We start from the raw sequence: 26789 nt of genomic DNA on the forward strand, positions 1-26789 counted from the left end.
TCCAGCGCGGGCGGTGGGGAGCGGCCGTGGCTTAGTTCGTTCTCCCGACCCGCGTTCCTCCGCCAGAGAACGAGGAAGGCCAGAGCAGAACTTCCGAGCGGTCTCAGGGTGGCCGGACCTGGAGTGGGATGGTGGCTGAGCCCCTTCCTAGCCCTGCGACTTTGAGCAGGTGTTTGAGGGCGGCCTTCCCCCGCAGGGAACGTGGAGGCGCGAGCCACCTCTCGTGGGTGCAGAGAGGAATCCATGAGATACGCAAAGTGCCATGAAGGCACTCAGTGAAATGATAACGGACTTTTCTTTTGAACGCGGGAAGGGCCGGACGTCCTTGAGTTTGCGTTTCCTTCCTAAAAGCTACTTGGGGTGAAGCAAGCCAGGCCTGGTCTGGTCTGTCCTGCTCCGGGAGGATGCGTGCTGAGGCTTCTCCGAAGCTCTCTTTCACGTTGTTGAGCACGCCTCCCACCTGCTTCTCTTCTTTGAGGACGTCGACCCTGTACTTCACCCGCACCTTGAGCTCCAGCATCACTCTTATCATCTGCTGTACATTTTTACTTTGATGAGCAACCATTGCTGTAAATTTCAGTATTTCTAAAATCCACGAAACATCTTTCCCCCCAGCCGTGAAATCTGGGCATTGGCTTCCAACTTTGTTTCCCTGGGTACTGTTCGTTACCAGTCACTACTTCTGCATTTTCCTTCAAGATCGTTCTCACATTTATCTCTTCATTTCTTTTACTGCCTGCGTTAGTATGTTCCTCCATGTTACTGGTCCTTTCTCTCCACCCCCCAGCACTGGCTGCTAGGCTAAATTTCAGCAGTTGCCATTGTCAATATGAGGCTTTCCTTCAGGGGCTCCCAGCTGTTTGCCAGATCACAGTTTAAATGCCTCAACATGGCATTCAAGACTCTCCACTCAGACTCCCAACTATCTTTCTATTTATTATTATTATTTCTTCATGTAGGCTCCATGTTCAGTGTGGAATGTGAACTCACACTTCTGAGATCAAGAGTTGAATGCTTAGCAGACGGAGCAGACTTCTGCACTCCCTCATTGCTCTCTAACCCAGCTGAACTCATCTACCTCATCAGCTTTGTCCCCTCAATGAAACATTACCCCCTCCTCCTAACCACACCTATCTCCGCAGTTTTGCTCTGACATTTGCCAATCTTATCGTTCCTACACCTCCTCTGGCCCCCTTTCCTTCCCAGCCAAGTTTTTGAGTAGTCTACAGTCACAGCTTGTATTTCCTTAACATCTTCACTCCCTAACTCACCACATTTAGGATTCAGCTCTCTCCATCCCACTCAAACTGCTTTATCATGGAGACTTTTTCCTCCTTAGCTAACATCTCAGCATTAGCTGCTATACAGTAGTTGAAAGCTGGTGGTTCAAGGCTTTGATTTGATTTTCCCTGGTCTCCCCATTTTCAACAGGGACAAGAACTAGGGTAGGAATGTATCAAGAAATTTAGCATCACTATCTTAAACTTGGCCTCATGCATTAACCTGCCTGATTGCTAAAGGCATTTTAGTATGCTATAGTACCAAATCCTCCCATAGTGACTCAAGTCATTTTTTTACCCCTAGCTAGTGTGGTATAATGAGCAGAACACAGGCTTGGAGTGAAGACAGATTCGGCCTGGATTCCTAGGCCTGTTTCTAACCAGCTGTGTGAACTTGGACAAGTTACCTAACCTCTGAGCCTGAGTGCTCACATGGTAAAATGAAGATAATCATGCCAATATGGGGTGGATGGGTGAGGAAGGTGGCTCTCAGATGAGATATTGTGCCTAAGGCAGCACTTACGATGCCTTTCCTGTAGGGCCTGCTCCAGGGTGTCCCTTTTCTCACCTTCTCCACTGGTCCCCCTAAATGATGGCACCTGCCCCCCCCCCCACCCCAGCCATAGGCTCTCCATGCAGCTGTGTCTACTTAAAGCCCTGCCCCTTAAAGGGCCTTCCCCACTGTTCCTGGAGGTGACATCTGAACATCAAGTTTATAGTTCTGAGCCTCTCATCTCACTTCTGATTCTGTAGGAAAACAGGCTCTATTCTATCCTCACTTCACTCACCACTCCCTCTGGGGCTCTCAGCTAGCTGCTCCTGAGTCCCTCTATGTCCCGAGAGCATCCTACCATCCTGACATGGCCCTTTCTTTGCTTACACTCCCTCCCTGGGCAATTTTACTCCCACCCATGGCTTCAATCACCATCTAAACCTACCCCCTAAACCTGTCTCTACTTCAGGCCTTCCTGCAGTCCTGGATCTAAGTTTCCTACCATTCTTTGGACGTCCCTTTAACACACCTTCCCCCATTTTGGCTTTCCTTCTCAGAATGAAGCCCAAAGTTTTCTCCGCACTGTTGTGTACTGAATGCTTGTATACCTCCCCAAATTCATATTATCAAAGCTCTAAGCCCCAACATTACGGTATTTGGTGGTGGGGTGTTTAGGAGGTAACGGATTAGATGAGATCATGAACGTAGGGTCCTCACAATGTGATTAGTGCCCTTGTAAAAGGAAAATATCGTTTTTTCCCCTCCCCTTGCATGTGAGGACATAGAAAGCGACATTCTGCAAGCCAGGAAGATTCCTCACCAGAAACCAAATTGACCAGCACCTAGGTCTTGGACTTCCTAGCTTCCAGAACTTTAAGGAAGTTTCTGTTGTTTAAGCCAGTTTACAGTTCTTATTGGCAGCCTGAGCAGACTAATAAACCCAGAAAACTCTGTTATCTGGTGTCTGCTCTTGCCTCTGACCGCTCTCCCTACTCCTCTCTTTATTCACTCAGTTTTACACACAGTCTTCCTTGAGTTCTTCAGACAGGCCAAGCATACTCAGACATCAAGGCCTTGACAGTTCACTTGGTGTGAATCCGTGAGTTTTGCAGGAAAGGGGGTATCCATAACTCCCAAAATTTATGAAGAATGTTTTGCATTTGCACTTTCTTAGGGATAGGACTTGTAGCTTCTATCAGATTCTCAATTTGAGCACCAGTACCCTGACCCCAAAACAATAAATTGCTCTGAGTGTCTCCCCCTCCCATCTACCCTTCACAGTGCTGTTGCTTAACCATCTAAAACAGACTTGGTGCTGTCATCACTCCTTCAGTTTTAAACCATAACTGTCTCCCCACTCCCTAGAGGGTAGCCAGTACATCAAGCCTCTCACTGCCCAGGTTCAGCTTACTGGTCAAGCTTCATTTCCCATTCCCAGTGCTCCTTGAATACGGCACACACCTGCTGACTTCCTTGCCTTTGCACTTGCAGTGCCTTCTGCCTGGATGTTTTCCCACCCCGTTTTTACCTGGTGAACTTAAACTCATCCTTTGGGGCCCAGTCCCAAAGGCAGCTCCTACAGCTGGCCTCACCCAGCAGCCAGCCGGCCACACTTCCTTGGTGTGACTGGGCGCTCAGTCTCACCTCCTTAGGAACATCACCTGGACCGCAGGGAGCTGTTTATGTGAGTGTGTGTGAGGTGTGTTGTGAGAATGTGTCCTCTGGTGTGTGAGGGCAGATGCCCTGCCTCCGACAAGCTGAATGGAAGAACGAATTCCTCCTCCTCCTCAGGCTACACAGAGCAGTACCACGTTCTCTCCTATTATCCTTTAAGGCAGAAAGACATAACTCTAATAAAGTTTATTGGTTTTCTTTCATTGGCTCTGGTTCAGCTTTGGAAGAACTCTCTGGGTTCTTCTGGCCTTGTTTCTGGGCTGCTGCTGCTTTAGCTTTTAAGGCCCTTTTCTGCTTCTTGAGCTTTTGGGCCTCTTGGAAGACCTGGGGATGAAAGGGAGCAGAAGAAACTGTAATCCCATGTAAAGCCTCAGGCATAGAGCAGGTGGGATGGGCACAGACCTCCCTGGGTGGGCACGCCAGACTTTCTCCATGGGAATGATGGCTTGTGAGCCTCCTTGGGGTCTGGGGGCCAGTTCCGTGCCTCAGGCAGGAACAGACAACCCTCCCTGCTGCTCTCTCCACCACCGTCCCACAGTGGGGCCAACCAAAGCAGCAATTCTGACTCGTACCCGAATGCACAGGGCCTTCTTGGCTGCCAAGCGTCGGTGGGGTTTCCGGTTGTACAAAGGAGGGAGGGTGTACTCTATCCCCAGTTCCTTGCATGTCTTCTCGAAGACACTGTAGTTGGTCTTACGGAGGGTTTTAAGCATCTTTTTCCTCTGGTCGATGCTCATCAGCAGATAGCGCTTGTGGGCTTTGTCCTGAGAGAGAGGTGGTACATTACCTTTAGTATTCTATAAGTGAGTGGTGTGCCACTTTACGGTAACAAAGGACGGTCATTGTATCATCTCACTGAATCCTCCTGACAATCTGATGCAAATATTAGTGTAATTCTGGGGGAGGTATTGTCACTGTTATTCCCATTTTATAGAGGGAGAAAAAGAAAGGCTCAAAGATGTCACCTGATTCATAGAATGTCCTAGAACTGTACAGGGCAGGGACCTTGTGTGAAGTCAGGTCTTGAATCTGCATCTACAGGTTTCACTCCAAATCTCATGCTCTTTCCCCTACACTCCCTGCTCAGCCTCCCCACACTTTGGCCAACTGTCAGCTGGGGTGGAGAGAAGGGAAGGCCATCTTGGATTCCTCAATGAGGGACCTCTGCAGTGGGGCTGCTGTTCCACACTCCAAATGAGCAAAAATCTCATCTCCAAAGAGCTGGCTGAGGCGGCTCCAAGGACCACCGAGTGCCACCCCTGCACGGTGCTGGGATGTCTGGATTTACAAAGGTGCATTTGTTAAAAAAACCTGCAGTTGCCCAATTACAGCAGCACCATGCCCAGTGCTGTGCTGGGGTATGGCATCGTGGTTAAGAGTACGGGCCCTGCAAGGATGCAGAGAAAGAGGAACCCTCCTCCACTGTTGGTGGGAATGTAAGCTGGTGCAGCTACCTTGGAAAACAGTATGGAGGATCCTCAAAAAGTTGAAAATAGAGCTACCCTACGACCCAGCAATCGCACTACTGGGTATTTACCCTAAAGATGCAAATGTAGTGATCCGAAGGGGCACATGCACCCGAATGTTTATAGCAACAATGTCCACAGTAGCCAAACTATGGAAAAAGCCTAGATGTCCATCAACAGATGAGTCGATAAAGAAGATGTAGTATTTATATACAATGTAAAACTATGCAAAAACCGTCAAAAACCTGAAATCTTGCCATTTGCAATGACGTGGATGGAACTAGAGGGTATGATGCTGAGCGAAATAAGTCAATCAGAGAAAGACAATTATCATATGATCTGCCTGATATGAGGAATTTGAGAGGCAAGGCAGAGGGTTGTGGGGGCATAGGGAAGAAAAAAAAATGAAACAAAATGGGACTGGGAGGGAGACAAACCTCAGGAAACAAACTGAGGGTTGCTGGGGGGTGGGGGCTAGGGAGAGGGTAGCTGGATGATGGACATTGGGGAGGGTATGTGCTATGGTGAGTGCTATGAATTGTGTAAGCGTGACGATTCGGACTTGTACCCCTGAAGCAAAAAATACCTTATATGTTAATTAAAAATAAAAAAAGTATGGGCCCTGGAGCAAGATCACCTAGTTTCAAGTCCTAGCACATCATTTCCCAGTGCTGTGCCTTGAGGATAAGTTAATCACCTCATGCCTGCATCATTCCTCTGTAAAATGGAAGAGGAGGATAGTTATGAGTTAAATGAGCTGAAGCACGGGAAGTACTCAGCACAGGCCTAGTACTTCACATGACCATGCTGGTGCTTTATTATTTATGTAGTTCTTGCAATCCTGTCAGCAGGTACTGTTATGATCCCCACTTTACTTACGAACAGGAAAACTGAGGCTTGGGCACATAAAGTAACTTCCCCAAAGTCACACGTCTGGTCAGTGGGAATAGCAAAGCTGAGAATTTGAACTGAGTCCAAGAATATTCAAAAAATATTTACTGAGCATCCACCATGTGCCAGACACTGCGGCCGTGTCCTGAAGTTGGTTTTCTGGACCATGGGTGACACTCACCGAAGCCCTGTAAGGCTCCCATTTCCCACTGGAGGCAGGAGGGAAATGTCTGGCCCACTGGAGCTGAGGGACGGGCACCCTGGTGCTATAGCCACTCGGCTTCTCCAGCTGCTTCCCTGCACCCAGAGCCCATGACCTCTCAGACTCTGCTGGTCTTAGCCGTGAGCGATACCCAAGGCTTACCTTTCGGTGTTTCTGCATGTGCTCTTCATAATTGCGGATTTTGACAGTCAGGGCAACAACTGAAACCACAAACCACAGAGGCTGAGAGCTGGCACAGAGGAAGGAAGGGCCCGGGCTTGGGTTATGTTTTAAGACCTCTCGGAGTAACAATCACCAATGCTCTGGTGCAGCTCTCCACAATTCCCAAAGTACTCTGAATGTCAAGCGCTCAGAAGACTTTGGATTATCTTCCTTTCAGAAAGCAAAGCCTAAAGAAGGAACGTTCCTTAATCTTTTAAAGGTGTCCTCCCCAGACCATAGCAAATAGCATTCTTAATAGTAAAACTTCAGAGCACTCCTGTCAAATTCAGGAATTAGCCTATGATACATGCTCTCATTCTTAATGATTCACCACGGCACTGGCTGTCCTAGCCAATGCAGGAAGATCAGGTTCCAGAACCGACAAGGGTCCACTCCTTGCCTCTCCTCTTCCAGCTGCCACCCTTAGCTCTGTTTTCACAATATCTGTCCTTGGGCAGCCTCTTGTTTGATTCCTTCCTGAACTACAAAGATGGGGGCAAAGGCAGAAGCAGAAGGTGGCCCCAAGGAGACGCTCTCACTACAGCAGGCCCTTCCGTAAACACGATGAGTTTTGGGAGCATTGTAGGGTGAGGCGGAACCTGGGCCCTGACCACCTGGCCCTTCGTACCACCTTAGCAGCAGGGTAGAGAGAGACCCAGACAAGGTCTGGTTCCTGAGACTTGCCTAAGCTCACAAGAGAGGTGTGAGGAGGGACCTGGGAGCTAACTCCTGCGTCCTGGTGGGCAGTTTTCATTGCCCTGGGTCCTTCTTGTCTCTTGCTTCATCAGGCCACGTCTAATACCTGGTGCCCTTGTAGAGAAGGGCCCTGGATCGAGTGCTAGCTAGGAGACTCCCCTGCACTCCCTCTCCCCAAGGGCCCCCTGACCAACTTCGAGCCTCCAGGGAGCTGGTGTCCTCAGGGTTTGCCACGACCTTGTTCATCAGCTGCTGTTGCTTGATTTTTAGCTTCTCCTTCTGTTGAAGATAGAGACAGAGAATCTGTGAAATCTGCCCTCTCCTAAGAAATAGCCAAATACCTCAAAGGCCCTGGGTGCAGTCATGGAAATGAGGCCATAAAGCTTAGCACCTGGCTTCACTCTGTTCATCAGGACATGGCCTTTGTCAGCGCGTGGCTATCAACATCTGGATAAGCCCAAGGCCAATGGCAGGTGACACAGCTTGTTAGAGGAGAGTGCTCAAACTGTGCTCATTCATTCAGGCATTAGATCATTCCTGAGTACCTACTCAGTTGGGTGTTGGGCGCTAGGGATAAGTGGTTTGTTGGAGGCTGGGGGCTAGGGATACAGTGAGAGAACAAGAGCATCCCCACCCTGGAGAGGCCTGTTCTGGGGGGTGGACAAGTGGACCTGGAATTCCAGTGGGATAAATGCTGTTTTAAGTTGAGAGGCACGGGATGGAGGTGTTACCACAGTAGGAGGGAGTCCCAGAGAAGAGGACTGGGAGAGGCTGAGGTCTGGCACACGTCACTCACCTGGTTTGCCATTTCTAAAGACAAGAGTCTTCTCACGACGTCGTCAAACCTGTTGGGGAAAAGCACAGCAATGAGAGACAGGTGTGGGGGAAAGGGGAAAAGGGAATCAATGCTGTTTCCGTTTTTGTTTGAAAAGCAAGAATGATCGAGAATTTCTTTTATAACAAAAGTGTCTCTGTGGAAGTGGAGAGCCCTTTCTCAGGGATTCAAAGTCAGCAGGAATCTGATCTGCTGTGCTGAGAACATGGAATGATGTGATAACTGTACAAAATTGGGGCTTTTAGCTGGAGTGTTCCAAGGTCCTCACAGGGAGGGCAAAGGGAGGATTTTCATTTCAGCTGGAATATGGGTCAGTCTGTCTTGAGACATTTTGATTCTATAATCATTGTTTTTTTCCTCCTGTCACACGGTATAGCAGAAGGGACGGGCCAGCTCTGGCTGTATAGGGCAGGGGCTGGGCAGAAGGATCCGGTGTCTTTGGTGTCTTTCAGCCCTGAACGCCAGGAGGTCTATGATATTGGGCAGACATTACTAATCCATAAAATGGGGACACTAATTCTTTCCTCACAGGGCTTTTATGAGGATCAAGAGATGAGAGATCTCACAAAGACACATGAGGCATGTTGCCTATCTGAACCACAGTAGGAAAAAAGGCAAGCAGTTAAGCTCCATGAACTCCATTCTGACCCTGCTGCCCCTCAGCAAGCCTGGGCTTCAGTAGTTCTCGCCAGATTCTACCATCAAGCTTCAGATACAGCGGGCCAGGCCTCGAAGCCACGGTCTTCCCTCTTTCCTCCCCAATCCTCTTACAGCCCCCTGCCTCATAAAAGAGATTTATTTCTGCTTACTTCTCAATTCCAGGAATGTTCTGGTAGTCTTTGAGCAGCGTGGAAGGGGGTGGGTCATCTTCTTGGAGGGGCTGGACTGTCAAGTGTGGGGAGAGAAAACACCCAGAGTCAACTCTCACTGCCCATGCTCCCTGTCCTGGCTTTTCTCACCAACTCTGTCACAGACACCCAGGGCCTCAAGCAAGGCACTAGAGATCTCTGGGCTCAGCCTCTCCTTTGCAAACCCTACAGGCAACTGTCTTGATATTGCACACTGGGAGTGGATCACCTTTCCTAAGGTCCCATATTGTGTCTTTCCCTCTCACACCACTTTAGATTCGCCACTAGGATGGGTTGTTTTGTGGACGGCCCGAGTTTGACTCTCTTCAAAGAGGAGGAAACCAAGGCCTCCACCACAGAAGGGCAGACACAAAGCGTCTACCTATACTCTAGGTAAGCCTGGGTGGTGCCAGGACGCTTTCTCTAGGGCTAGCTCATTCTCTCTCAAAGCCGGTCCGCAAGCTCCAGCTCCCACCCTCCCCCGGCCTCTCTCCCCACCCCAGAAAGGCTTCAGGCTACAGCCTGGTGGCAAGGCGGACGTGGGGGTCTTCTGCTCAGGGCCTCTGGCCAACGCGTCTGCCCACTCCATCAAGTGGTTTTAACTAGCCACCTCCGTCCCTTTGGCCACCCGGCGCCCCTCCAGGAAGTGCCTCTCTGCCGAAGTCCCACCCCAGAGCTCCTACCTGGTTTCCCGGCGGCATATCCGCGAACGGCCTGGAGGATGACACCTACGCAGAAGAGAGAGGGCAGAGGCCCAGCTCCTTAACGAGTCCAGCCTCCATTCCTTCCTGTGCTCTCCGTATTACCCCTCCTGCACGGTCTTTGCGTCTCGGCGCCTTATCGCCGCCCCATTTCGTCCGCATCCCGCTGCCCCACGCCTCTCCCACCTCGTCTCACTTCTTCCCCGCCCATCGGCCTTTCCCCCTCATCCTGACGCTGCTCTTCTCCCGTATCCTCCACCTCCGTCTAACTCCACTTCCCTCATTGCATTGCCCCTCTTCTCAGCGCCTCACCTCGAGTACAGGGAAGGGCCCACTGGCGGGAGGGCGGCCTGGCACACGCTCCGTCTGGCAGCCCAAGGACTGGGGCCTGGGCTACTGCCTGGGTCCGAAGTGACCTCAGAGCCCTCCACGCCGTCCTCAGCATCGTGACTTGTGACACCGCGGGGCCGGCGCCACGGCCACTGTCCCTTTCGCCGCAGGGACGGGGTTACATGGGCGCCGCCATGCTGCCTCAGGCTCGACCAATGGAGCGCAGTTGCGAGACTGGAGCAGATGAGGACCGAGAGAATGGATTAGAAAGGCAAGACTTGGGGTGCGGCAGGGTTGGGTCCAGGGGAGGGGTCTGGTTGGCAGCGCCGCAGGGCTGGAGGCTGGGTGGTTGCGGGCCTGGTTAGTGGTGTGCGGCGATGTATAAATTCTAAAATGCCGTTTTTTCCTTGGGCATGCAACCCGCCCTTAATCCCACTCTATGTTTCTTTTGGAGGTTTTCTCGGGGCCTGCCTGTCTTCTTCCCCAACCTAGTCTTTCTGCCTCCTCTCCCACCACGTTCCAGGATGAGGCCCCGCAAGAGGTACTGGGATTCATTCAGCCTCCTGTGGGGCAGCCTTGTAAGCCTCATGATGAAGGTCGCTGATTTTGGAATGGAACAGCCCTGGGCTGATTGAAGCGCAGCTGCTTACTCACTGTGATCTTGTGGGCAAACCACCCCACCTTTGTGGGCCATGGTGTACTCATTCACCAAAGTGGAACGGTATTTACTCTTTAGGTTGCTGGAGTATTAACTGAGGCAGTTGTGTGCAAGGGATCTGCTTGCAATATAGGAGGCATTCAATAAGTATTTGATGTGATAATATTTGTGAAATGAGGGGTGTAAAGACAACTACAAATTAAAAAGCAGGAAACAAATTTTTTTTTAAGATTTTATTTATTTATTTGACAGAGAGAAATCACAAGTAGTTGGAGAGGCAGGCAGAGAGAGAGAGAGAGAGAGAGAGAGAGAAGCAGGCTCCCTGCTGAGCAGAGAGCCCGATGCGGGACTCGATCCCAGGACCCCGAGATCATGACCTGAGCTGAAGGCAGCGGCTTAACCCACTGAGCCACCCAGGTGCCCAGGAAACATAAATTTTTAATGAAATAAAAATAACACTTTAATTCTCCCTTGGTGCAAAAAAGGAAAAAGCTCTCCTCCCCCTCATTTTTTGTAAGCACTGACTTTTGAAGAGTTGTAATTGTGAATTCTTTCTCTTTTATTTATTTATTTGACAGAGAGAGATCACAAGTAGGCAGAGAGAGGAGGAAGCAGGCTCCCTGCTGAGCAGAGAGCCTGATTTGGGGCTCGATCCCAGGACCCTGGGATCATGACCTGAGCTGAAAGCAGAGGCTTTAACACACTGAGCCACCCAGGCGCCCCCTTTCTCTATCCTTTTGAGACCATGTACATCTTTCCAAAAACTGAATAAGCCTCTTGCCAGTTTTACAGCGCAGGAATGTTCTTCTCAGGGACCTAGGCATCATTTCTTGAAATGCAATCGTTAAGGAAGACAGTGCCTCTGTCTCCCGGTTTCTGCCGGGCTCCAAGTTGCCAACCTGCCTCTTCTCATAAAGATACAAGAAATTTCGTTTTCTCTGGGGTAAAGGCAATTAGCAAACATGGGTGGCTACCCCATTTACCAGGTGAATTTAGGATGAACTCTGTGTGACAGATGGTGCCATACACCTGTATCCACTTGGCTATATACAAGGGTAAGATTTCTTTCTGTCTTTTCAAGCTCTTTAGAGGATTGCTGGTGATGCAGATCACGTTCTGGTTTAACGCTCATTCAGTAATAAAACTGATTTTGTCCTCTTCTACCCTCATGGAGTGGTTTTGTAGGTTGGCAGGAGATTTTGTGGTTTTTATTATTTTATTTTTTAAGCAATCTCTACACCCAACATGGGACATGAGCTCACAACCCTGAGATTGAGAGTAGCCCGCTCCATCCACTGAGCCAGCCAGGCGCCTCCGCAGATTTTCTTTTTAATTATATCTACTCCAACAGGGCTTAGTCTTTTCTGAGATCTATTCCCTATGTCCCACAGCCCTTTTGGGGCTCCCTTCAACCCTGGCCACTGTGCCCTAATGTCTTCAAGTCTCTACCACTAGCATGGGAGCCCTTCGCGGGTGGACTGAACCAAATCATTTTTGAGTCCCTGCTTCCAGCACAGGGCCTCCATGCTAGGTAAGTGCTGGTGGAATGAATGAGCGAAGGAAGGAATACACAAATGGATACTTCTGATAAGTACCCCCATCACTGCTAGGCCCTTAAAAGAAAAGGGACAGAGGCACAGGCACACTCGAGAGTTTCTCAGAATTAAACCAAACCAAACCAAACCATGAACCAGTTTAAGAGACTGAAATTATAGGAAATAAGCACAAGAGGTGAGTGGGCAGGGTTGGACAAAACATTCTCTGGTCACTAAAGTGAGAGGCCCAGTGGGGTCTGGGGAGATAGAGGAAGAGTGCTGAGGACCAGAGATAGAGAAATCCTGGTAGCTTTTCTGCCCTTCTGGAGCTATGTGGTTGTTTTCATGATGGACTTACTGACACTCTCCTCTCCTCTGGACGGCCCAGGCCTTTCAAGAGGCAGGCCCAGGTGGGGGCCCCAGGGAACACTAGACGCCCCCCAGCCCCTCTACCCCATGGACCTGGAGCCCTTGCAGGAGGGGGAAGTCAAGCAGTGGCCCAAAGACACAGTCATCCTCCTGGTTGGGGACGAGGGACTCTGGGGTATCCAGAGGGGTGGTCTGGAACCAGAGGTTCTCATAAAACTTGGGGCTGGGACTAAGGCTCCCTAAGAGGGGCTGAGTAGAGTCACAGCGGAGGTAATGCCCTGGACCTGGGCCTGTGGGGCTGCCCAGCACCTTCCCGTAAAGGACCTGATCACTGGTGATAGACGGGGGCCGGGGCTGGTTGGAAGGTGCTCTTGGATCCCCTTGGAGCACATAGGCCTGGACCAGGGTGGGGAGGCCACAGGTCCCTGAGCTGTCATTGGACTCCCTGGGCCCTGGCTTCTTCTCTTCTTCTTCTAGCACCGTGATCTTGGTGATGGGTGTCATGCCGGGGTCCCGAATGCTGGGCAGCTGGAAGGTCTCCTGGACACAAGGACGTGGGGTGAGGGCATGAATCGTCTCAGGTGTTCATCCCAACCGCCACCCCTTCCTTTGCTGGGACATCTGTGGAACTATTCCTTCTGCTGGAGCCCAAAGGATGACACTTGTAGAACTGCTCATACTTTCCTGACACATGCTGTGTGCTTCAGACTTAGCTTGGTGAATGTCCCCAGCGATTCTGGGTGACATACATCTCATCTCACAGTGACATGGCCCAGGCTTTGTAATGGGTGGAGCTGGGATTCTAACTCAGATCTGCTTTCCTCCAGAGGGAGGGGACCTTGCCGGGAAGGGATGGGAAGTCCTGAGTCCTCACCCTCGGAGGAGTATCTTTTCACTTTGAGCCTGGACCAACACCAGCACCCCCCCCAACACACACACCCCATTTCCCTCTCCTTCTGGGGTTCTCACCTCCACCATGATGGTCGGCACCCAGGAGCCCAGGCTGCTGTGGGCCGGGTCTGGGACACTTGGCCAGAGGGGATTCTTCCTGCTGCAGAAGAGGGCAGGTGAGGGTCTGGGTCAGGCGTGCCCTCCCATCTTTCCCTTCTTTTTTCCAACCCCTTCCCAGCAGCTTAAGGCCCCTTGGGCAGAGAAGAGTTGGTGCAGGGTGTAATCCAGACATGGGCCCTGAGGCCTGTGAAGGCCTTCGAAGAGGGGCTTGGACTGGCCCACTCCCGCCTGAAGTTCCCTGTAGGCAGGGGTAGCTTGGTGTCAGGTCTCTTGAAAGGACTCACCTGGGTCTGCAGCAGAACCGGGTGGCCCCACAGAGGCAGATGAACAAGAGGAGGAAGCCAAACAGGCCCAGGAGGACATGCAGCTCAGATTCCTCTGGGGTGAGGGGAAAGCCAGAGGTGGTTAGAGTGCATGTGAGTAAGGCTGGGCCTCTTCCCTCTGACTGAGCTCTGAAGGCAGGATTGGGCCTCTTCCCTCAGTCTGAGCCTCCTGGGCAGGCCTGGGTCTCTTCCCTCAGATGAGTGGATCCAGGCAGGTTCTCAAAATGAAAGCTCTATTGGATGAGGAACCTTCCCAATAGCCTTGTCTAGTGGGCCCTCTTCTCCCCTTACCTAGGGCCAACGTCATCAGGGTAAGGCTTGTACTGTTGGCGGCCCCGGCCTTGTTGGTAGCCATGAGGTGGACATGGTACAAGCTGGCAGGCTCCAAGCCATGGAGGACCAAGCCATGGGAGGAGGCATTCAGGACAGTGGCTGGGAGTAGAAGAGAATGGTCAGCCTGGGCCCAGATGCTGAGACTCCCTCCAAGGCTGCCGAGTGCACCTCCCCGCCCGCCCCCCAGGCCTCCTGGGGCTGTGGGGTGCTAAGGATAGACTCACAGAAGGACTGGTCTTGAGCATTGGTCCAGAAGATGGTGTAGTGAGTAAGGGGGCTCTTCCCCAGCTCGGGGGCCTGGGGCACCCACTCCAGCTGGGCCCAGGTCTTGCCAATGTGCTTTAGATGCAGCTCTGGGGCGCGGGAGGGGGCTGCCGGAAGAGAGAGGTGCAGGGGCTGACGGGAAGCAGGGCAGAGTGGAGAGCCCAGCGGGACATCTTGGGGCTCCCCAGACCCCAGAACTGAGACACACTGTGCCTTAAGCCTCATGTTGCCAGGACCTTTGACTGAATTCCATCCACTGCTAATAAGTGGCTGATTCCATATTTGAACTTGGTTCTCTTTGACTCCAAAGCCTTGCCAACTGCTTTCTGCCAGGCTTGATTTTGCTGGGCTTCCTCTCTGATTTCTACCGCTCGCTCTCTGACTTTATTCCAGGCCCTCTGTCTAACTTCTGCCACACAGGACGCTTGATTTCTATCAGGGCAATGGGTCGATTTTTGCCAGACTTGCTTCCCAAATTCTGCTGAACCCACTCCCTAATTTCTGTCGCCCCACCACCTGACTTCTGTCCCGTTGCAGGTGTCCAGTGTAAGACAGGGGTCATCTTGGGATTGGAAAAGAGCCTCTTCTGGGCCAGAGGTGGGGGAGGAAGGAAATGGTCCCTCGTTGTCCTGATTGCTGGGACCCAGGCAGGCACTGAGAGGAGAGGATTCTGGGAGGGACCAGGTGGCCGACGTACCCATCTCTTGGGAGTAGGCATAGATGTGCTGGGAGGGTCCCACGGTGTCCTGGTAGAGAGCGGTCACAGTGATCTCGTAGAGCTGAAAGGGCCTGATGTTCTCTGTAGAGAGAAGATGGGGCAGGCCCCCTGGTGAGGGAAGCTAACCTCAGAGCTTCAGCTGGGGACAACCCAGGCCTCCTGCTGCAGAGCATTCCTCTTCTACCTCTTCTTCAGATCATTTGATGGGGAGAGAGCAGAAAAGTGGGAAAGCTAGGAAGGTGGTGGTGTCAGGACTGTGAAAAGAGAGGGTCCAGTTAGACTGGGAGAACGTCCTGATTCTGGGGATAAGAGATGACAGGAAAGAGTCTAGAAAGACTGGGGAGTCCGCTTCTCAGGTGGTTCAGGCCACCCCTTGCTAACTGTCAGACTAGCACTGCCTCCCTGCTTCCCAGGTGCGCCCCCCCCCCCCCGCCCCGCCTCCCCCTGCACCTCACCCTGCAGCAGCGTCCCAGAAATGCTTCCGTTATTCTCCATCTTCCAGCTCTTATTGCTGCCGCTGGGGCTGGGGGGACCCAGGCCCCACTCAATCACATAACCCCGAGGCCGAGGGCTGGGCTGCTCCCAGCCCACCCAGAGGCTGTGGGGATCTCGAGCCTCGATGTGGAGTCTGGCCAGGGGCGGGCCTGGAGACAGAGTAGGAGTTGAGAGAACAAAGCACGAAAAATGCAGGTCCCAGAGCCAGGAGCTTGGGTTCTGGTCCTGGCTTTGTTACTTACAGACTGGCTGACCGAGGGTCCCTCAAGCTCAGGACCTCACTTAGCTCATCTGTAAGGGCTCTATGCAGATCCCATGAGCTGCTGCATAGGATGAGCCTAGCACAGTGCCCCGTGCAGAGGAGGGCCTGACCGTGATCAAGGGTAACACTGTGTAGTTCACAGTATATGTCGCTAGGGTCTTTGATCCATGTTAATTTCCTGAGCCCCCGAGAGTCCTGTGAGGGAGCTGCCGCCCTGGCCCCATTTGATCAAGGAGACAGTTGAGACAGGTTCAGGAACTTGTCTAAGGTCACACAGCTAATGAGATCGAATAGTCCCTCTTGTTATCGCCAGTCTCACCCGGTGAGGACCCATGTGCGGGGGATCCTGGGGATGGTGGTGTTGGCTGACCCTCGAGAATGAGCAATTAACTCAGGGACCGTGTTCCAGCTGGAAAAGTGTAGGGCTTTCTTCCCATCTTCCTTGGCAACATGGGCTCTGTGTGTGTGCACACGGGAGTGTGAGTCTGTAAGCATCCACTGTGTGAGTGTGGAGTGAATGTGTGTGCGGTGCGTGCGTGTGTGTGTGTAACCACCAGCAGCCCAGCTTGGTTCTGGCTCGTGATGATAAGAGTGGCGAACACACACTGAACAGTAACTTGGTGTCAGGCACACGTCTGAATGCCTGTAGCCTTGTAACGATGCTTTAAGGTCAACACTGTATTGTCCCCCTTTGCTAGGTGAGTAAACAGAGGCCAGGGAGCTGGGATCCCTTGCCCCGGTCACGCTGCTATCTAGTGACAGGACTAGATGTGAACCCAGGCAGTCTGGCTTCCGAATTGACATGCTTAACCACCATGCTCTACCAGCTGCCGGCCCCCTTACCTGTGCTCTCCAGGAAGACCACTGGGCTGGGGTGGGAGGTCCCGGCTGTGTTATAGGCCACAAGGACCACTGCCCGGGCTTCCGAGGGCAAGTGGAAGGTGCAGCTTAGCTCCGTGGTGTTGCAGAGTGGGGGAACTGCCTCAGTCTGGTTCGGAGCTCTGACCAGGTAGCCTTGGATCTGCCCACTGTATTTGTCCAAGGGCATTGGCTGCCGTGGGCACAGGAAGAAGATAAGGGGGTTGCACAGCTCATCTTGAGTGGGGGGGAGGCTTCTAGATGGGGTGGGTGGGTCTTAGGAACTGAGCCCCACAGGCCGGGAGTCAGCCTTCTTCCCTCCCTTCCTTCTACCCCTGTTCACCCTGTGCCAGGTCCTTGGAAGGAGAAAAGGAAGAAGCACGTTGACACTGAACTATTCCCTGAACCAACCCTTTGCCACAGGTGAGTCCTGCATTCTAGTCTCTCCAGAAGGGCACTACCCAGCTTCCTAGGCACACACAAATCACATACAAATGCATCCAAGGCTCCTGGACAGGTTGGAGTCCAGGGCCCCAGCCCACAGAGATGTGTCTGGGTTGGAAGGAGTCTCAGGGGTGGAGGGATGTCAGGATGGGTCACCTTCCAGAACAGCTGCATGGCCACCATCCTGGGGTCCAATGGTCTCTGCCGCCACCATGTGTCCAGTCTGACGATGGGGACTGTGGAAAGAGCCGGAGGGTCAGCCCTCGGGGCTGGACTTGGCCCTGATACCTGCCCCTGGCTCCTCTCCACCCACTGCTTACCCCGTTGCGCAGTGGTCAGCGTCAGGCTAGGGCTCCAGTCGCTCCATTGGCCAGGCAGGGGCCAGCGGGTACAACGCATCTGCAGGACGTAGGCTGTGGATGGGAGGAGCCCGCAGAGCTCATACTGGAGGGTCTGGGAGAGCAGGGGGCCCACCTGGTGGGGTGGCCATGGCTCTGAGCCTGGATCCTGTGCCCTTCAGGGCCAGCTCAGCCGCCCTCCCCTCAGCCAGCCCCAGGCCCTCCAGGCTGCCCTTCACCTCACCAGGACCCAGCTGTCTTCTCCAAGCTGTGGCTGATGGCGCAGCTCACATTTCTGTTCTATGTACAGGCTCGGCTTCCATGGCTCCCAGCGTAACAGCAGGCAGCCTGGCTGGGGTGGGGCCACCTCAGGGCTGGGGGCCAGGGCCCACAGTGTCGGGGGTTCCAATTTAACTGCAAGGAGAGGGGATGGTCAGAAACATTCCCTGTCCCATCCTGTAGGGGATCTCCTGTACTCCTGCTTTTCTCTTGGCCTGTTATTCCATTTTTGGCTCTGGATCTCCATCCCTGGGGTCTCTGTCAGTCTGTCTCTCTTTTCTCTGTCTCTCTGAGTCTCTTCATCTCCATGCCATCACAATTTCTGCAGGTCTGAGTGTGTATATGTGTCTGTCTCCCCCTAGGTCTCTGTTTCATCCTCTTGCCCCAGGGCCTTTGTACTTGTTCCCTCTGCCTGGAGATCTTCCCCTTCAGACATCCAGGAGCCTGCTCTCTCATTTCCTTCAAGGATCTTCTCAGATGTCACCTTCTCAGCGAGGCCGCCCCTGGCTATCTAACTGGGAGGGCGGTTGTCCCCCACCCCCAGCTTTCCCTACCCCTTTCCCTGTTTTAACTTCCCTGTCACCCTTCTTGTCACCTGACATTCCATTTTATTTAGTTTGTCCCCTAAAATGTCATGTTCCAAGGGCAGGAGCTTCAATATTTCATTCAGTGCCCTATCTCCAGCACCAAGAGCAATGCCTAGTAATCTGTGGGCAACTCAAGAAACTTGCTGAAAGAATTATAGAACGTGTCTCCTTGCCTCTGTCCTTCTGCGTCTCCATAGCTCCATGCCCACCTGCATTCCATTTTGTCCCTGTCTCTTGCCTGCCTCTATCTCTAGGTCTCCCAGTGTCTCCTGGTCTGTGTCTGGGTCTGTAATTTCCTCTCTGTGCCTCTCTGGGTTGGCTCATCGTTATTTATTTATTTACTTTTAAAAAGATTTTATCCATTTATTTGACAGAGATCACAAGTAGTCAGAGAGGCAGGCAGAGAGAGAGGGGGGGGGAAGCAGGCTCCCCGCCGAGCAGAGACCCCGACTTGGGGCTCGATCCCAGGACCCTGAGATCACGACCCGAGCCGAAGGCAGAGGCTCAACCACTGAGCCACCCAGGTGCCCCTCTGGGTTGGCTCATCGTGGGGGCCTCTCCCTTCCACCAGACCCAGCGTCACCTACCGACATCCATGGGAACAAGGCACAGCTGTGGGGACTTGCTGGTCCCTAAGGCGTTCTTGGCCTCCACCCAGATGCTCATGTTCTGGTACAACAGGAGGTCTCTTCGTGGGATGGAGCAGTGGTTCTGCCCATCGTTAGGCAAACAGTTGAGGATAGAGTCCTCTTGTGTCTGACAGTTTCCCCGGCTCCTGCCAAGAGGCCAGGCTTGGGTGTCTAGCAGAAAAAGGAAGCGAGGCTCCCTGCTCCCTCCTGTGTTTGTTTCTGGCTCCCCCATCCCGCAGTCCCTCCCATGCCCCACCCTAGGACCCAGAAGAAGGGAGCTAGCATAGAGACCCTTACTTACTTGAAGCTCTTGAGGGTGAAGTGGGTGGACAGGTGGGTGTCCGGTCCTGGCTCCCACTGACAGATGAGGCTATTGGTTGTGAGGTTCATGAGGCAGGACAGGTCATGGGGAGTGGCGGGAGGGTCTGCACATAGGGTGGGGAGAGTCAGGGCTTTGGGTAGGACCATTCAGAAAGCTGCGATTGGAACCAGTCAGCTTTGTTTCCTTGCTCTGGTTTGTTCCCTCTGGAGTCACCTTGTCTTGTTGCTCATCTCTCTATCAAGTGACCCAGGAGGGGCAGCCCTGGGGAAAGTGAAATGCAGGCCCAGACAGAGGCAGGTGCCACAGAGCCTCCCACCTCCTCGGCTCTGCCCCCTTGGACAGGGATGGTGCAGACCTGGCTTTTCATCCTGGTTTTGCCATTTGTTAGCTGTTGCGATCTGGAAGTCACTTAACTGTCCCGTGCCTCAGTTTCTTCATCTGTGAAATGGGAGTGATGGTAATATGCATACCCCTTGGGGTTTTGGGAACTGAATGACTATTTACACAGTGCTCCGGGCCATGCCTGGCATATGGTAGGTGCTATGTAAGGGTTAGCTCTACTATTAGTGACTATATATATATATATATATATATATTTTAAGATTTTATGTATTTATTTGTCAGAGAGAGAGCAGGAGGCAGAGGAAAAGCAGACTCCCACTGAGCAGGGAGCCAGATATGGGACTCGATCCCAGGACTCTGAGATCATGACCTGAGCCAAAGGCAGATGCTTAACTGACTGAGCCACCCAGGTACCCATACTATGAGTGAATCTTAAGAAAGAAACTGGTCAGATCGGCTGCGTGGCTTACTCGTTAGGTGTCTGCCCTTGGCTCAGGTCATGATCTCAGGGTCCTGGGATTGAGCCCCGCATTGGGCTCCTTGATGGGCGGGAAGCCTGCTTCTCCCTCTCCCACTCCCCCTGCTTGTGTTCCCTCTCTTGCTGTCTGTCAAATAAATAAATAAAATCTTAAAAAAAAAGAAAAAGAAAAAGAACTGGTCTTAGTGGTTTTCTTATGCATTGGCTTGGCAGAAAGTCCTCACTTCTCGGTTTGAGTAGGAGGCTGAGACTGCCATGGGGAGAAACTAGGAGCAGGCTGAGCTGGTCAGGTGTCCTCTCTGGGCACACTGTCCAGTGGCTGAGTGTCTGGGCTTACTTGCCAGCCACTCGGAGTAGTGGTGCCCTCTGACTTTGGAGCCGTACTGCCTGATAGAAATCTCAGCTCTATCCTTAGTTTGTGACCTTCACCAAATCACATATACTCCCTGAGCCTCAGTTTCCTCATCTACAAAATGGGGCTAAACAGCACTATCGCCGGGTTGAGAAGATTACCCAATGCCATGCCCATATCGTGTTTATTGAACAAGATCTCAGTGAATGATAATGGCTCTCCTGAGCCATGGCAGGAAGGCACAGGGGCCGGGCGGGTGGGTGGCCACGGGCACTTACAGCCTGCTTGCACCTCAGCCTGGTCCAGGATCTGTAGGCTGGTGCCCCAGCGCACGCAGCAGGAGAGAAGGACCCGGGGGCTGCTGAGGCGGGGCACGGTGATGGTGGATTCCTGCCTTCCATCTGCCAGACGTCGCTGCCTCTTTCCAGGTTGAAGCTCTGTTCCCAGTTTCCACAGAATCTGTGACTCGGGGTCCAGGTGGCTGCAGTTCGGGCTGATGACGCAGGAGGCTGTGATGGGATCCCCCAGGTGGACAGTGGGGGTGGGGAGGCTGATGCGCCCACATTCCTCCAGGCCTGGGGGAGGGGAGAATGGGCCATGAGTCACTCCTCTGCCATGAGGAGCTGAGTTATAAACCTAGGCCTTTGTATTCCTAGACTCAAGGTCCTTACCTCCTTGCCTCACCCCCTGAGATACAGGGGCTGGAATGGGGTGAATGGCTGTGGGGATGGAGAGGGGCTTTCCGGGGTGAGAGAGAACTAGGGATGTGTCCATCAGGGCCTATCAGCTGGCTCTTTGAGAAAACCAGATACTGATTGGTAGTCTGAGCTGCTTTCTCTGGTGTAAATATTCCCACCAAGATTGCTTTTCAAGCTACCAGTGCGACATCACTGAACGTGAACTTGGGGAGGAAATGTGCACACTTAGGTCTCATAAGCCAGCACTAGCACACCGCCAAGCAGACACCAGGCCCCTCTGCGGCACCCTCCCCAGAGGTGGTGAAAGCATTGGTTGGAATGATAAGAACCCCACGGCCACAGCTCTCAGAATTCAAATCTTGATTGTGTTACCCCATCTGGACCACAGCCCTCCAACACTTCAGTGGTGTGGTAGGTAAGAGCACGGCTGGGTTTAGAGCCTGGCTGTATTGCTTATTAATTACATGACCCTGGCAGGTTACTGAGGCTTTCCATGCCTTGATTTTTCTCATCTGTACAATGGGGATGAAAAATAGTTTCCACCCATGTTGCTCACCTGATTAACATTGAGCATCTTGGGGGAACCAGACCAGACCCGGATCAACCAGACCAGGTCAAGTGCCCTGAACTTTCCCAAAGCTCTTATTCTCCTTCATAATTATGGAGTCATGTGATTCATTGCTTGCCTGTCTCCCCAGTTAGACTAGAGGTTCTGTGAGGCCAGAGATCTTGGCTGTTGGTCTTATTACTGTATTCCCAGAGCTTAGCACAGAGTAGGCCCTTGGTGAATATTTATTGTATAAACAAATAAAGATCCGCTGTACTTTGTCCACCGTGCCTTCTTTCCTCTGTCATGTGTTCTGGGGTCTGTTTTGCTGAGGAGGATGCTGAGGTCCTAGGAATTTGCCCAGGATTACAGAGCAAGTTCATGACTTTCAGCATGGAGCTCCTATCGCTTCACCAACTCAGAATTTCAGACTGGAAGGAATCTTGCAAAACTGTTTACTCCAGAACTCCACCTAACATTGCATCCTCTTTAGCAGGGCTAGGATGGCCCTGGTTTTGTATGGTCTGACAACTAAGAATGGGTTTTCCATTTTTAAATCCATTAAAAATGGGTTTTCCATTTTCCATTTCCCAATTTTAAAATTTCCACTTTTCTTCCATTTTAAAGGGTAAAAACAAAGCAGAAAACAGATAAGAACATGCAGCAGACACTATATGCGGCCAGCAAAGCCTAAATATGACTATCAGACAATGTTTGCTGACCTTTGCTATGTACCATCCCTGTCAATCCTGGCCTCAGCTTGCATACCCCCACAGATGGGAAGCTCTCCACCTCTCAAGACAGTTTCCCTAGTTTAGAGAGCTCTGCCTGGGTTTCCTTATTCTGGGAATAAGTCTCCTTGTGGCTTCCACTCCTATTCCTTTGCTGCCTGTGAAGGCTGGAGAGGACCCAGAGTTTCCTTCTGACAAGCATGGCAGAGATTTGCGGACAAGACCTGGGTCCCCTGGCCTTTTCCAGGCTGACCAGCTCAGACTTTCTTGCCATTCCGCATGGGTGGAGGTTTGCCTCTAGAGGTTCATGGGTGGAGGCCTGGCTACCCCACATTCTTGGCCCAGCCTTGATTGTCTGGGAACCCCAGGAGCAGTGTGGCCGGTGCAGGCCAATGAATCCCTCTTCTACCCGCTGTACCTCTCTCCCGTGACTCTCCTCTCCTCATTGCACCCGATCCCCGGCCATACTCACTTCTGGGGAGCAGCGGGACAATCAGGGCAGCCACGGTCAGGCTCCAGGTTCCTAGCCCTGCCATAGCGCCAGTTTGGTGTTCACCTGGAGGCAGAGGGGGAAGGGGAAGGTCATGGGCTCTGGAGTCAGAGCTGAGCTTAACCCTTGCTCTGCCACAGTGTGGCTTTGGCCAGGGGATTTGACCTCTCTGAGCCTCAGTTTCTTTGTCCGCAAAATGGAATTAACAACAGCCTATATTGCATAGGACTTTGGGAAGAAGACACACAATGATGCAAGGCACATAGGCAATGACTTTGTAAGTGACAGCCACTGCTGTTATTATATTTGCCTTCCAGGAGAAAACAGGGACAGGAGCATCATGTCCTTTCCCTTTTATCTTGGCCAGGCTTGCATGCAGGTAGTTTATTTTGGAGAGACCCCAGGAACGGACGGAGGGGTTGGGGAGAACGAAGCAGGTAAGGAGGGAAAGCCAACACAAAGGTGCGTCATGGAATTGGGGTCATCTCTACGGGTGAGGGGGGCTCCATCCTACTGGGACCTTCCAAGAAGCTGTGTAGGCTATGCCTCAGGACCATCCACTCAAGAGACAATGTATCCCTTGAACAGGAGAGAGGATGGGAACATTTACCTACTGACTTCCATCTCTCATCGGTCAGAGGATGTTCTTTGGGCTATTCACTTTCTGGCCCATCCAGGTTACACACGCATGAGTACGAGGTAGGTTCTCTTGGATGAGCCATGCCAGAAGGGTCAGAGACGCTCCCTGGCATGGATTAGCCGAGGCAAGGGGCTGTCAGTTTACACCTGTGGGAAGCTGGCCTCCATGGATGATACAAGGGGTCCAACACATGCCCAGTTCTGGGCACAGACCTCTGGAGGTTTTCTGGGGCCAGGTATTCCAGAAGCTATGCAAAAGGTATTCTACCACTGGGGTGGGCTTTTAGCCTGACTTCCATCCTGCTCCCTTAGGGGTCTTGGGACCAGGGACCTGCTTCCCCAGCACCAGGTGGCACTCTTGGCAGCAGGTCAGTGGAAATCACTGACTAGCCTGCGTGTATATCCAGGGATGCATTCGTGTAGGTGGTGTCCCAGCACATCCCCTGTGCTCAGAGATGGGAAATTACCCCCTTCTCTGCCCCTCTCAGACAGGAGTGTGAGTATAAGCTGCCCAGGATACCCAAGGCTGTTCCTTCTCACAGGGGCCTTACCCCAACCCCCGAGCTATTCAAATACATTTCCATATCAAGATGCCAGAGGACGGCTAGCCCATAAGTCACTTTTTTTTTGCAAATCAGGAAAAAAGTGCCACTACCTCTAGACAGATGTAGCCTCACACTAAGACCTGGCAACTTAAGAATAGGCTGGATTTCAGCTTCTACTTGGTCCTCAGCTGGGCAGTTTTATGCAGTGAGAAACCCACACAACTGTTCAGAGCATCCCTGTCTACCAATCAGTGGTTGGCAACTTTCTTACCAGAGCATGGCAGTTTGATTATCCCCCATGCACACTTGTGGGGGGAAGATTTAGCCTTGTAGGCCTAGTCTTTGGGATGCTGGTTTCCATTTCTTTGTGCTTTTGATCATGTTGCAGCTCTGCTACCCTTGCAGGGGTCAGCATCACGCCTAGTGTGTGCCCAGCAAGGTACTACTTCATCCCTCTCTCTCCTCTGGCTCCTGTCCAGAATGGGCAACCAAACCTCACTCTCAGAGGCCCTGGTCTCCTCCCCTGGGCTGCCGAGTGTTGGCATGTTGGCTTTGGTCCCTGGTCCCCTGCAGCAGCCCGGGGTGCCCTCCACCCCCATTGAGTGTGATCGGGGATCTGTTGGAGCATGGTCTCACTCTCTGGGGGTCAGTATGTGGAGAAAGTGGGAGCCCAGCTCTGGGACTTACCAGCTTCGTGACTGTGGAGAAGTTACTTCACCTTTCTGAACCTTGGTTTCCCCATCTGTGAATGAGGGGGAACATTAGCACGCACTTCTCAGGATTGTAGTGAGGAGGCACCGAGATGGGCTGGGAAGAAAGCGCACTCAGTGACCGTAATTTGTTTTCACGCGACGTGAAGTGGGACACCGTGTCGTGGAATCCAGCATGGGGCCTCTTCTCCCCCTCGCAGGCCGTGTGGTCACAGCCTCCTAGGACTGCCACCTGGCTTTCATCCGTGTCACGCAGCATGGCTTCAAAGCCCCGTTTCTGGGTCCCCTACTTGCAGCCTCCCCTCCCTGAGGGGCCCTCAGTCTCCCCTTCGCTTCGGCTTCAGTCCTCTCTGATCAGTCCCAGCGGAACCCGCTGCCTCCTTGAGGCACTGCCATCACCCACCTCTTCCTGCCCTCCTCTCCTTTCCCTACACTCTGGCCTTTTCCCCTGCTCCCCCTGCCCCAGCTCGCACCCTCTCCGCCCTGTTGTATCTCGTCTCCTTAAGGGAGATTCTTCCAGTGGGAGGAGGGGGCTGGGACTGAACGGAGGGAGAGGCCCTTGCTGAGAAGGAGGGAGGCAGAGCTGCAGAAGGTGTAAGAATGTGAAACAGGCATGCAGGCAGTGAGGCCTGGGCAGGACAGGTGCAGAGAGACAGGGCCCCGGGAGGACAAGGACGCTGACCCAGAGACCCAGGTGCTCAAGGCCAAGAAGCAAAAGGTCCCCGAGCGAGTTTAAGATTTGAGAGAGGGAAATGTGAGAGACAGAGAAAGGCACAGAAAGACTTCGAGACACACGGACAGACGGAGATCCAGAGCCCAGATAGTCCAGGTAGGGGCTGGGGAGGCAAGACAGAAACAGGGGACAGAGAGGGCAGGCTGAGACATAGGGTCTGAGACAGGAATGTGGAGAAGGATGGTGATCACACCCTTCTCTGAGCCCAGCTCTGTGTTCCCAGAGAGGTATTCAGAGGTTCGTGACTTCCCCAATGCCCTCCCCCCAAAAAAGTGGGGGCAGCCCTGGCAAAAGAGACTCCGTGTCCGGGGGCTCCTGGTTCCTAAGGACCAACGCTAAAGGCAGGAGCCCTGGTCCCAGGCCTGTGCATGGGCACTTGGCCGAGGTGGGGGGAGAGGACCCAGGACTCAAGGGTCCTTTCCCGCCCAAGGTACAGCCCTCCCAGCGGATTCCCCTACTCACGCTGGAGCCTGCAGCGGGAACCCGCCTGGCCTCCTTGGTCTCCGCGCTCCTCTGGAGGGCAAGTTCCTGAAAACCGCCGCAGTCCGGCTCCTCTCCCCAGCCCTGTCGTTAATGGCTCAGTCTCTGACAGGCCCAGGGGCTGCCGATTGCAACACCTGCCCAGCCTCCTTCCCTCCCTTGTGCTGTCAGACAGTCACTGAAGCACAGGGCAGCCCCTTCCTCCCAGGAAGGAGCCTGGGAGGGAAGCCGGTGAGGCCAGGCAGCCTTCCTGCCTCGGGGGTCTCAAAGGGGCCAGGGAGTGTGGCAACCGCGTCCCTCTCCCCTGCCTCCGGATTTCCTGACCTCAAAGCTTTGGGGCTGGCCGGGGCCCAGCCGTCAAGCCGCCTGGGTGCCATTCCTGCACCCCTATCCCTGAGGGAGCATCAGTGGGAGACAGACCTTGGCTTGAAGGCTCGCTCTGCTCTAAGCCTCTTTTTGGCTTAGCCTTGGGGCCCTAATCCTCACAGTACTCAAGAGACAGCCTCCAGGTTATGGGAAATTTTGGATCTGACTCCCTGTGGCCTTCTTGACTGCCTATTTTCCACCATTGACTGGCAATGGGGAAATGGGGACTCTGGAAACAAGATGGGGGGAAGACCTCAGGGAAGGCTCAGGGTCTTCATATGTGACCTTGAAATTGGTTTACTCACGATGATTCTGCTACCCTGAATATTTTTGGATTGGGTGTAGCAGGCTAAATTTTGTGTCTTTCATTGTTTGTATCCATGATTTCCCCGGAACTGGTTATAAAGACTTATTGAAAAATTTATTTATTTGATAGAGAGAGTGAGAGTGAGAGCAAGCACAGGCAGGGGGAGTGGCAGAGGCAGAGGGAGAAGCAGCCTCCCCTCTGAGCAGGAAACCTGACCTGGGGCTTGATCCCAGGACTCCTGGATCAGGACCAGAGCCGAAGGCAGGTGCTTAACCAATTGAACCACCCAGGTGCTCTTCAGAACTGCT

General features: G+C 52.8%; 2 protein-coding genes across 3 annotated transcripts; both read right to left on the reverse strand.

Annotated features, from left to right (window-relative positions):
• Positions 1-3618: 3618 nt before the first annotated feature.
• MRPS15 (mitochondrial ribosomal protein S15) lies at positions 3619-9873 on the reverse strand. The gene is made up of 8 exons (XM_059135365.1): positions 9621-9873; positions 9291-9335; positions 8569-8644; positions 7721-7769; positions 7119-7203; positions 6169-6227; positions 4020-4211; positions 3619-3771 (listed from the first exon to the last, which is right to left on the reverse strand). The coding sequence occupies exons 1-8, from the start codon at positions 9751-9753 to the stop codon at positions 3634-3636; spliced, it is 777 nt and encodes a 258-aa protein (XP_058991348.1). The 5' UTR covers positions 9754-9873; the 3' UTR covers positions 3619-3633.
• A 2113-nt stretch (positions 9874-11986) lies between these two features.
• On the reverse strand, positions 11987-26006 carry CSF3R (colony stimulating factor 3 receptor). Of its 2 annotated transcripts, none has more exons than XM_059135362.1 (17): positions 25791-26006; positions 24573-24627; positions 22684-22767; positions 20514-20810; positions 19043-19166; positions 18700-18887; positions 17491-17660; positions 17229-17382; positions 17065-17144; positions 16450-16657; positions 15305-15493; positions 14829-14930; positions 14092-14238; positions 13826-13966; positions 13496-13589; positions 13170-13248; positions 11987-12740 (listed from the first exon to the last, which is right to left on the reverse strand). In XM_059135362.1, exons 3-17 carry the CDS (start codon positions 22745-22747, stop codon positions 12261-12263), a joined length of 2517 nt encoding a protein of 838 aa, XP_058991345.1. In that variant the 5' UTR covers positions 22748-22767; positions 24573-24627; positions 25791-26006; the 3' UTR covers positions 11987-12260. The 2 variants fall into 2 exon arrangements, with proteins under 2 accessions (XP_058991345.1, XP_058991344.1); XM_059135361.1 differs by having other exon boundaries at positions 13170-13251; positions 25791-26004.
• Positions 26007-26789: the final 783 nt, after the last annotated feature.

The sequence above is a fragment of the Mustela lutreola genome, chromosome 10, assembly GCF_030435805.1.
Source record: "Mustela lutreola isolate mMusLut2 chromosome 10, mMusLut2.pri, whole genome shotgun sequence".
NCBI classification, from domain to species: domain Eukaryota; kingdom Metazoa; phylum Chordata; class Mammalia; order Carnivora; family Mustelidae; genus Mustela; species Mustela lutreola.

Excerpts from the sequence above, each read along its gene's own strand:
- MRPS15 (XM_059135365.1), bottom strand. The coding sequence starts at position 9,753 with ATGCTGAGGACGGCGTGGAGGGCTCTGAGGTCACTTCGGACCCAGGCA. Across the intron at positions 7,770-8,568 it reads AACATTCCTGGAATTGAGAA|GTTTGACGACGTCGTGAGAA; the intron begins GTAAGCAGAAAT and ends TTTCCCCAACAG. Across the intron at positions 7,204-7,720 it reads CTTTAGAAATGGCAAACCAG|AAGGAGAAGCTAAAAATCAA; the intron begins GTGAGTGACGTG and ends TATCTTCAACAG.
- CSF3R (XM_059135361.1), bottom strand. The coding sequence starts at position 22,747 with ATGGCAGGGCTAGGAACCTGGAGCCTGACCGTGGCTGCCCTGATTGTC. Across the intron at positions 18,888-19,042 it reads TTCACCCTCAAGAGCTTCAA|GAGCCGGGGAAACTGTCAGA; the intron begins GTAAGTAAGGGT and ends GCCTCTTGGCAG. Across the intron at positions 17,383-17,490 it reads GAGAAGACAGCTGGGTCCTG|GTGGGCCCCCTGCTCTCCCA; the intron begins GTGAGGTGAAGG and ends CCACCCCACCAG.